Source organism: Protobothrops mucrosquamatus, unplaced genomic scaffold, assembly GCF_001527695.2.
Source record: "Protobothrops mucrosquamatus isolate PMUCROS unplaced genomic scaffold, P.Mucros_1.0 scaffold957, whole genome shotgun sequence".
In the NCBI taxonomy this organism is placed as follows: Eukaryota; Metazoa; Chordata; class Lepidosauria; order Squamata; family Viperidae; genus Protobothrops; species Protobothrops mucrosquamatus.
Genome location: NW_015387201.1, coordinates 267,455 through 278,469, shown reverse-complemented (window position 1 = coordinate 278,469; position 11,015 = coordinate 267,455). Strand labels below are relative to the sequence as shown.

Here is an 11,015-nt window from a genome sequence, read left to right as displayed (position 1 = left end):
AAAAATTTTCCCCTAGGCCAGTCCCGCAAGCTGGAATAACCATGTCTTAAGGGCGCGGCGGAAGGAAGGGAGATCAGGGATCACCCTGATCTCTGGGGGTAGTTCATTCCAGAGGGTGGGAGCTCCCACAGAGAAGGCCCTCCCCCTTGGGGTCGCCAGCCGGCACTGTCTGGCCGACGGCACCCTGAGGAGACCCACTTGTTGCAAGATCCAATCTGGTCTTAGTCTTCCGAGCTTTTGGAAGATGCTGGAGCCCATCCCCAAGGAACTTCTTTTTAGCAGTGTGTGTGCTATTTATATGCTGCATCAACACCCCCCCATCTAAAAAGCCACATACAACAGGCACCATATAAATACCAGACATACAACAGCACATACTCTGCTGGTTCCCTGAGGATGGGCTCCAGTGGGTCCCAGCGACTGACCCAGGTTGGATCCTGCAATTTTTATTCTGCTCTTGAGTGAAACTTCATTCTGAATTTTAACACTCTGGCAAGTGTTGGATACTAATCTGCCAGTCTCATCCCACAGAAAAATACCTTGGAAGAGGTAATCTTCAGTGTTCATATCTGGATTGTCGGTAATAATATCAAAAGGAGATCTTCCGGCCATCATTTCAAACATGAGGACACCAAGGGCCCACCAATCCACACTGAATCCTGTAAAAAACAAAATTAGAAAAAGGATGCGTTCAATAAAAGACTTCAGGTTTCAGAGCGGACACTTTCTGATTTAACATACAGAACAGGTTTTAAGGATTAGACAGAGTCATTGATTGAGATAGGTGGCTATAGAAAATGAATGAATGAATGAATGAATGAATGAATGAACAAATTAATTAATGAAATTAGGCACTCTCCAGAGAAGATTTTAGTGGTGTAAGGGTTCTGTGTGTGTAATGGGGAACATAAAAACGAGAACAAAAAAATTAATTCAGATGTCCTTTGCCACAATATCATGAACGATTGGTTCAAAGCAACAGGATAAAATTAAGGGTTTTTGGAATTGCTTAAAAATTCAAACCCAACGACCGGTGTCAATTCTGTAAGTATTGTGGCTATCAGAAATGTCTCCAACCCAGTTATTTTAATCCTATTTTCCGACACTCAACTTTGGTTTGTGTAATCGGAATGTCCCAAAAGGATAAATGACCAAAGGGGACGCGATATGCTCCATACGACGTAATTAAGGACTAACACAGTTAGTTTTTCACAATGAAAATGTGGTAGCAATGGTATGAAGTTCCATAAAACACCATTAGGCTTAGCAATAATTTATTGGCCAAGGGCATTCCACGTTGACCAGCCTTCCAAAGTTCATCATCTGAGGTTCCCTCAAAATTAATTCAGGGGCGCCTTCAAGCATACGACCACTTAACCTCCACCACAAAGTAGGGACGCAGGCCAGTTACTCCATCCTTCTCCATTTTGAACAGTGCTCCACTCTTTTCTGCTCCAGATCATAACAAGGAACTTCCGTTGAGACTGACCTCTGCTTAATGGCGTAAAGACATTAACATCAACAAACAGGCGTGTCTGTAATCACTCCAGATGAGAAGGCAAACGCTTTGCAGCCCCTACATAATTACACGCTCTATATACCAACTCACCGTATTCTTCTCCTCGGAGAATCTCCGGGGCAATGTAATTTGGCGTGCCACAGAAAGTGCTCGTAGTGTCGCCGGGGCCCAATCCTTCCTACAAAAAATAAAAATAAAAATGGAAGACTGCTGTGCATCACATAATCCAAATTCAGACGCTTGGCAACTGACTCCAATGGATGACGGTGACAGTGTCCCGGGGTCATGTGATCCCCTTCTGACAAGCCAAGTCAATGGGGGAAGCCAGATTCATTTAACGACCGTGTTACTAACTTATCAACTGCGGTGATTCACTTAAAACAGCTGTGGCAAGAAAGGTTGTAAAATGGGGCAAAACCCGCTGAACATCTGTCTTGCTTAGCAACAGACGTTTTGGGCACAACTGTTGTTGTAAGTCAAGGATGACTTGACGCTTGATCGGCTGTGGACCTTCTCTGTCCTCACCAATTGTTCTAGATACTCCCCTTCCTGTCTGGGTCAATTTGTCTGTCTGGCTCCCCAACACAAGAAGCCGTCTTCAATCTTGCCCACCTTACACAATCGGATTCCGATCCTTGGGGAGGCCGGTCAAGAGATTCCCTTAATCTGGAAAGCCAACTTACCTTACACATGCCGTAATCTGTTAGCTTGATGTGGCCCTCTGTATCCAGGAGCACGTTATCCAGTTTTAAATCTCTGTATATGATGCCTCTTTCGTGGAGGAAGTTGAGAGCAATACAGATTTCAGCAGCATAAAACCTGAAAGGAAAATGTAATTTCACTTCTCTGGAAGGAGGAGAGAGAGAGAGAGAGAGACAGGAGGAGGAGGAGGAAGGAAGGAAGGAAGGAAGGAAGGAAGGAAGGAAGGAAGGAAGGAAGGAAGGAAGGAAGGAAGGAAGGAAGGAAGGAAGGAAGGAAGGAAGGAAGGAAGGAAGGAAGGAAGGAAGGAAGGAAGAATAGATCCACACTACCTTGTGTGTTCCTCTGGCAGCTTCCTCTGCCGTTGCATATGAAACATGAGGTCACCCCCATTCACATATTCTATAACAAGAAACAACCTGAAAATAGAACACACAATTTCTGTTAGTCAGCAGATTGCCTGCAGAGTGAGGGTGGGAGCGAACAGACAAAATTATTGCGTCGCTGCTAACAAGCTGTAAACGCCACCCTTGCTTTGTGTCTCTGTGTGTGTGTGTGTGTGCCTCATAATACCGCACGCTCTAAACGAGGTGGAGTTTGCGAGATGACACTGCAATGTTGCTTTTGTCGTTTGGAGAAAAAGGGCTGGGTCCTGGAGATGCTTCTGCACCAAACACCCCTCACGTCCTCATGATCACTATTTTCCCAGGACATCCAGCTGGAAGGATGGCGGGAGGGAGAGGAACAGCAAAAGGAAGTGTGTTTTTTATTTTATTTTTCCCATTCAAGGAGTCAAGATTATCCTTTCTCTAAATAAGAAAAAAGTCCACTGGGGAGCTCAATCCAGACTTATATTATATCCCCACCCCCCAAAAAAAATTCCAAGGGAAACACTCATCACCATTCTAGCATTTTTCCCGCAGGTTCAAGGAAACACTAAATACACCAAATTAAATTGGTAAGTAGTACAGGAGGTCCTCAGCTTACAACTACTATTTCTTGAGTGACAATTCAAAGTTGTAACAGCCCTGAAAAAAGGGACCGAGGACCAGTTTATATACTTATGACCGTTGCAGCATCTTCATGATTTCGAGATCGAAATTCGCATTCATATTTACGACATTTGCAGGTCACCTTTTGTGACCTTCTGACAAGCGAAGTCAACGGGGGGTGGGGGGGGAGAGCCAGATTCACTTAACAACTGAGTAACTTAACAACTGCAGGGATTCCCTTAACAAATGTGGCAAGGAGAGTCGTAAAATGGGACAAAACTCACTTAATAAATGCCTCAATTAGTCAGGTAGCCGTAAGCTGACAATGAAATTTAAGGGACGCACAAATTCAAATGGGATAATGGTGTCGCCCCCCCACAGCAGAAACAAATGCAAAATACATAATTAAAAAAAAAACAATCTGGCAATTGCACACATCTTTGTCACTGAATCTTTGTCAATGGTCATTAGAAAGATGGAGATCCCCCCCCCCAAAAAAAAATTGTATTACTTTTGAATTGGAGCATGAAATATTGTGTCATCAGACACACACACACACACACAAAGGCCAAGCCCAGTTGAGAAGGGTGCTTGTTGAAACTTCAACATTCAAAATAAGAATCAAGTCACCAGCTGCTCTTTAGCTCTTTAACTCTTAGACCGATCTCAAAGCTGTTTACAAATTAGCTATTTGGGAAAGGATTTTCTAATCTTCAGAAACTGTACAATGGGAGATAACTAAAGACATTCCTATTATTATTTTTTTAACTAACAAGAAATGTCGCCTGGAATGTTTTGATTATATGGTTAAAAAAAAAGACGACAACCCTGAGGTTTTCAGCCAGCGCAGACAAGGGGAAAAATCCATTAGAGCGTAAAAGCAGTTCAAATTTACTACGCTCCTAAAAGAGCCAAAAATTGTTTATCCATCTAAATGGTGTGCAACGAGGCTCCCCTGATGTAATAGAAGCCCCCATTAATAAATAAACACTCTCACACCCATGCCAACACAGCCTCTAAAAAAGAGAAATAACTAAGAGCCTTTTAATTGTCTGCATTACTAGCCTCTTTGGTGATTTGTTAAATGTGCACAACGGGTTTTTTTAAAGTCTTTGTTTTGGGATCAACAGATCAATCAAGTTACGGCTAGCCTCCCTCCGGCTGGTAGGGGAAATTCTGCAATTCTAAATATCCTCCCTCTCTTTCTAAACAGGTTGGGGCTGTTGGCACCCCCCATCCTTCCACTGGCTTCTGGAGACAAAGCAATGCAGAATGATGACCTTGGGCTTCGTGGAGATAGTCTTCCTAGCTACTTCTAGTGTGTTTTTGCTCCTTAATCGGGAAGTCTAGTTGACCTTGACTGATTATCACCAAGGAAAGGAGGGTCCGACAGGGTTAGTCCTTGGAATGGAAGAGCACCAAAAACTGAGATTGACTGGAAGGGGGCCTTCTCACCTCTCTTAAATAGGATTAATTCAGCGTGGGCTCTTCCCACTAGGGAAGAAGCTATGGGGCCCTTGGTGTGTTTCATTACCCAACTAGGTCACATTATTGGTGATGACACTTGTCTGTAAGAGAACAGCCAAGCTCAGAGAGCACCAAGGACCCCATAGTTCAACCCTGAGCTACAAAGAGTCTAGAACAGGGGTCTTCAAACTTGGCCCTTTTATGACACGTGAACTTCAACTCCCAGAATTTCTCAGCCAGGCACACTAGCTGAGGAATTCTGGGAGTTGAAGTCCACAAGTCATAAAAAGGCCAAGTTTGAAGACCCCTGGTCTAGAAGACACTGTGCAGGAAGTCCTTCACATAATTCTGCCACCAAAGTGACTTGAGAGCGGGAGCTCATTCTTGGATCATGTCCAGGACAGAAGAAGAGCCAGAAGTTCTGGAAGGTGCTATCATGCCAGACACAAACATTGTTTTCCAGAAGAAAAACATTACCCCCATTCTTTTTGGACCTACCAGCCTCCCTGACCTGGGATAGCTCATGAAGACAAGGCAACAAACTAGGGCTTAAGACTAATCAGGAATAATTTCTTAACCATAAGAGCTGTGCTATACTGAACTGCCAGTCTTAGGAGGTGCCAACTGGAGATGTTTAAAGGGAGGATGAGAGGCCATCTGCCGTGGTTGCTTCATTGGTGGATTCCCACACACTGGGCAAGAATCGGACAAGATGCTTAAGAGCCATGGCGGCGCAGTAGATAGAACGGAGTCTCGCAGGCTAACGCTGCCGACTGCCAGGAATTCGAACCTCACCGGCTCAAGGTTGACTCAGCCTTCCACCCTTCTGAGGTCAGTAAAATGAGGACCCAGATTGTTAAGGGGCATTAGGCTGACTCTGTAACCCGCTTAGAGAAGGCTGTAAAGCGGCATATAAGTCTTAAGTGCTATTGCTACCAAGGTTCCTTTCGAACCTAGCATGCTACGATCCCCCGATTCTAAGCGCAAAGCAAGAGGGTTGCAGACACGTCAACAAAAGAGAACGCCATGCATTCTTCAGAGGCTTCCAGGCCCCGACACGCAGGTCCATTAAGATCCAGGCAAGGAGTATTTGAGTTGTTGTTGTTTTTTAAAAAAAGTGGAAGATCTGCTCACTTACCGGCTTGTTGTTTGAAAGCAGGAATGTAAACCAACTAGAAAAGGGTTACTGGATGCCTGCTCAAAGACATGCTTTTCGGTTTGCACCCAATCGATATCCTGAAAGAGAGCAATTGGAGAATCCAAAACAGGCTGCGGACAATCGAACACCGAAAGCCACACATTAACACAAGCGCACACTCTCAAAATTTTTAATACACATTCATAAAGTCCACTCCCAGGTTTCTCATTCCTCCTATAATCTTTTTTTAATCTTCCCATATATCAGTGTTTCTCAACCTTGACCATTTTAAGGCATGTGGACTTCAACTCCCAGAATTCCACAGCCAGCATTGCTGGCTGTGGAATTCTGGGAGTTGAAGTCCACATGCCTTAAAATTGTCAAGGTTGAGAAACACTGCCATATATTATTTTGCTTTTTTGGGGGAGGGGGGACTGGTCAAAATAGAAACTGTTTCATGTTGGGTTTTGGCGAAGGCTGGAAGTTTTAATCGTATTAATATAGATACCGCCCCCCCTCCCCCCCACCCTGTAGAATCCAGGTTAGGCTTGTGAGGTGTTGAAGCAGTTTCTTACCTCATCGTCATGGACTAATTCCTTCTTGACCACCTTCATTGCATAAATTTGATCATTCTTTTTTAACCGGACTAAAAGAACTTTGGCATAGCTTCCTCGTCCAATGACTCTGATCAGATCAAAGTCCTGTAGGCCAAGCCCCTGAGAGATCTTGATCCCATCCATCCCGTCAATAACTGGCTTGAGTTCCTACAGGAAGAAGTATGGAAGAAAGAACATTATGAAGTTCCCCCCCAAAAAACTTCTTTGCAATCAGAAAAGGAACATAGGACATAGAATAATGGAGCTGGGAGGGAGCCTGGAGGCCTTCTAGTCCAGGGGTCTTCAAACGTGGCCCTTTGACGACTTGTGGACTTCAACTCCCAGAATTCCTCAGCCACGCACAGCTCCTATCACTGAGGCCCACCACACTGCCTTCTTAGGTATAATTACTTTTCTAAAATAAAAATAAAAATCAATGGATCTGGCAAAAGTGTAATTTACAAAGGGTAATGGAATGGGAAGCGTGTAGTGAAAATGGAATTCAATACCAGTTCAATACCAACATCACCCTATCCAATCATGTAATTGTGATACTGAGACAGTAAGATTCATAATTTTCTAGCTTGATTTACAGGGATGGAGATGACCTTTAAATAATTGAGCGTTTTAGTATCAGAATCTCAGGATGTCCTTATTCAAAAATCATACTTGATTGCTACTATTAGCTTTATGGTCTGGTTTCCTGTTCTGTTATCACTACACAGCTAAAAATAGGACCTTTTCCATCACAAAACTCACACAACAGGACCCCTGGCCTGGAGAAATCCCCTGGCTATCTTTTCTGAGCTTTCAGGTGGCCATTAAAGACACATTTCTTAACAAAAGGTTTTCATCACTGAATGCCCTGTTCTATATGTTTCCTCACAAACATGCTTAAAGTATATGAGAGACTTGAAGTTGAGTTCAATTATAATTCTTAATGGAAAAACACACCATTGTTATTAATAATAATAATATATCAAATTTAATTGTGACCCATTTCGGATATGGAGCAACTGTTAAATTCTGAAATTAAGCCAGTTTCTGAACTTGGAAACCCAGAATGGCCTAAGATTACTGCAAATGAACATAGAATCCTAGGGCTGGAAGGGACCTTGGAGGTCTTCTAGTCTAACCCCTGCTCAAGCAGGAGGCCTTATACCCATCCTGGTCAAATGGCGGCCCAGTCTATTTTCGAAGACCTCAAATGATGGCGCATCCAGAACTCCAGGAGTGTAAGACTTTGGAAGCCCACATGTAACAGCAAGGAGAATCTAAAACATACTTTGTCTAATGGGCCTAAACAGAGGGCTCTATTAATGTTCTACTGAAAAATAAGACTCACCTCAGAGTCATCTTTAATATTGTCGTGTTTCCGAGTCGAAGAAATATAAGATACTGCAGGAGAAAACATAGAAAACAGAACTGTAAAATAAAACCCATCGGCATTTTTTATATCAAATAGCAAAGATATGGTGATTCATTTAACAATGGCGGCAAGAACAGTCATAAAATGGTGCAAAATTCATTTAATGACTGTTTCGCTTAGCAACAGAAATTTTGGGCTCAATTATGATCATTAAAGCGAGAACTACCTGTATTTCACTGAACTTAGGGATCAAAGAGTTAAAGTAACCGGTCTATGTTAATTTCTCCATTAGTTCAGGGGTAGGCAACCTTGGCTCTTTTATGACTCGTGGACTTCAACTCCCAGAATTCCTGAGCCGGCATGGCTCAGCTTAGAAACCTCTCCCTTTCCCCTCAGCATGGCTGGCTCAGGAATTCTGGGAGTTGAAGTCCACGAGTCATAGAAGAGCCAAGGTTGCCTGCCCCTGACCCAGCTGAAGGCAGTGTATTATATTATTTCACCTATCTCCCCATCGGCCTCCTTGACCAAAACTGACTGTGGCTGAGGATCGACTACTAGACCTTTGGATCTCCGCATTCTTAATCTAACACTTTAACTACCATACCACACTGATTAACAGCCCTTGAATAAATTCAGGAATAAACCTTTATTACAAAGAATTGATTTTTCCACTGGGCTTGCAAGTGGTTCCACAGCTGTCCCCCCTGGAGAAGCCTATCAATTAGTCATGGTCCTTGGGGATGTTTCAAGTTTAAGAATGACAAACGGGATGTGTGTGTCCCTGAAATGGATCTAGACTTTCAGAAGTCTAGATTGAGAGGAAAGCCACACTCACTTCCGTCTGTGTCTTCTGGAGGGACGTCAGCTTCGTCATTCTTATCGTCTAATTGAGGTTCCTGGGAAGGCATCACAGAATCCTGTAAGAATATGGATCTGTGAAGGCTCAAAAAAAGGCAAGTAAACGTCTGGCTGTCTTGAAGACCAAACAGGAAATTCACCAAGAATTGCCTTGCCAACTAGACGGTGGCAAACGCTGTACAACACGGCTCCAGCACAAACCAATTTTCCGTTGATGAATTACCACGCAAAGGTAAAATAAGCACATTTTGCTATATTTCACATATAAGTGCAAGCCGAAAGAAATTTCTTTCTAAGGCGCTTTGGGGGCAAGGAGTCACCACACAGAGCAATAAAAAGCATATAAAGCTGGAGTGTGTACATGGAAAGAGCTTTAAGACAAAAATGGCTGCAATCCATTTCCTCTTACTTCAGAATTAAGATACGTATCATCTCTTTTCCTCACCGGTAAAAGATGAATCAAGGTGTGATTTATCCCACACTAATCAGCTGACCCAGCGAGCTTTGAAAGCTGCAAACCTCATCTTGTTATGCTCTGATTTTAACACAGTCCAGTCACAGCTTGGCGCAAGGACCCAACTTACCATATGCCTTTTGCAGGTCAGTGGGACAAGAACGTGACAGCGTTTATGGACCAACAACTTGCAGTTGATGCACTTGTAACCTTGTCTTCCAAGACCCCATATCCTTTCAGTGCATTGGCCACAGTATGCTCTCTGGAACACAAATGGAAGCACTTGGAAGTGACACCCGGGCCCTCCAAATAAACAAAACCACATTTCAAAAGAGAAATGGTGAAAAAAAAACAGCCAAAGGCTTCGTTGTAGGATGGATACAAGGCTTCCCTGGTATCTATGGGGTCAAGACAGCATCTCAGTTTCAAGCTGGATCGTTTGTTAATCTAGCACAGTGTTTCTCAACCTCAGCAACTATAAAAGGGGTGAACTTCGACTTCAACTGGCTGTGGAATTCTGGGAGTTGAAGTCCATTCCTCTTAAAAGTTCGAGCACCATTTTGTCTGTGAACGACAGAGAAGAATTTCCCCATCATCTCCTACTTAAACCTTTGAACCAACACCAAAATCTAGCAGCTTTTGTATAGGAAGCAGATACAATAGTAATGAATAAATAGGTCCACTCCAAAAGGTTCTGTCTTCATTCATTCTAATCTTCAACAAACTGAAGGCCACCCTTCCATTTTTACTGCTGTAGTACCTTGAATATGAGAATTCAGGACAAATGTTTTTGAGCGGAGAGGTAACTCATTAGTACAGCCTTTCTGCTTTTTTTTTAAATTCACCTGGCTTGTAAAATCAACCAACTTCCTTCCTTCCTTCCTCCCTCTCTCCCTTTCTTCCTCTCTCCCTTCCTCCCTCTCTCCCTCTCTCCCTTCCTTCCTCCCTCTCTCTCTTCCTCCCTCTCTCCCTTCCTTCCTTCCTCTCTCCCTTCCTCTCTCCCTTCCTCTCTCCCTTCCTTCCTTCCTTCCTTCCTTCCTCCCTCTAGCCACCCAGCTCAGCCAAGTGACTCTGGACTCTTTTTCATTTTGGTTACCCAGCATTATATCCATTCTATGTAAAATTTGCAGTGCCAGCTGAAAAGTGGTCATTAAAAATGAATTCTTCAGTGCACCAACTCTTAGTTTCCATGCACGGACGCTAGAGTTACAGTGAAGGAAGGAGTTCATTTATTTTCCTTTCCAAGGCCCAGAGATAGAAAAAGCTCTAACAAGTTCTGCATTAGCAAACAGAAATCGCTCTGCCAAGCAGTTGCAAAAGGCAAGGGACAGAGTTTACAATGGGAAAGGAAAGAGCAGGTCACCCTGAGAATGGAGACGTGCATTAGATCAAATTGTAATCATGGAGAAGTCATTTTTTTCCCTGAAGGGGAAATGGTTTTTTTTCTTTCTTTCAGGTCACTGGTCGAAGTAAATGCCTTCCCACTGTTAAGATTGTGAGAGGCTGAAGAAAAATGTGCTTCTTGATAGAAGTGTCCTGGCAGACTATGAAGAGGGTTATTAGCTTTTAAAGCAGATAATGTCATTTCTGCTTTGGTCTGTCCCTTAAAATCCTGAGTGGCAAACAGACCCCAGTAAAGCAATCAATATAAAAGCTTCACACACACACACACACACCATGTACACTGACTTTTGAGTTGCTCCATGAAAATATCCCTTGCTTTAATTTGTAGAATATGCACTGAGGCAAAAAAAAAAGAAAAAAGGATGACCCTTTTTCAAGTTTTGTAGACTCACGCAGCTATCCCCTCTGGGAAGTCATGAAAACAACTCCTTGACAGATATTACGAGCTATCAAGAAGGTCCACGAGGATGACTCCTCTGGCAACAGAGCTTTCACATCCTAACTGAAAACTACAGTTTT

At 43.2% G+C, this 11,015-nt stretch overlaps 1 protein-coding gene across 1 annotated transcript in view; it reads right to left on the bottom strand.

Moving 5' to 3' along the window:
* Window positions 1-9,241, bottom strand: part of PRKCZ (protein kinase C zeta) — an 11,672-nt gene extending 2,431 nt beyond the window's left edge. The window contains exons 1-9 of the mRNA XM_029284796.1: window positions 9,223-9,241; window positions 8,616-8,697; window positions 7,757-7,809; window positions 6,391-6,579; window positions 5,816-5,913; window positions 2,551-2,637; window positions 2,203-2,338; window positions 1,610-1,697; window positions 540-659 (exon numbers count right to left, since the gene is read on the bottom strand). Coding sequence (XP_029140629.1) covers window positions 540-659; window positions 1,610-1,697; window positions 2,203-2,338; window positions 2,551-2,637; window positions 5,816-5,913; window positions 6,391-6,579; window positions 7,757-7,809; window positions 8,616-8,697; window positions 9,223-9,225 — 856 coding nt within the window. The 5' untranslated portion in view covers window positions 9,226-9,241. The remainder of the gene's footprint in view (window positions 1-539; window positions 660-1,609; window positions 1,698-2,202; window positions 2,339-2,550; window positions 2,638-5,815; window positions 5,914-6,390; window positions 6,580-7,756; window positions 7,810-8,615; window positions 8,698-9,222) is intronic.
* Between the last annotated feature and the right edge of the window lie 1,774 nt (window positions 9,242-11,015).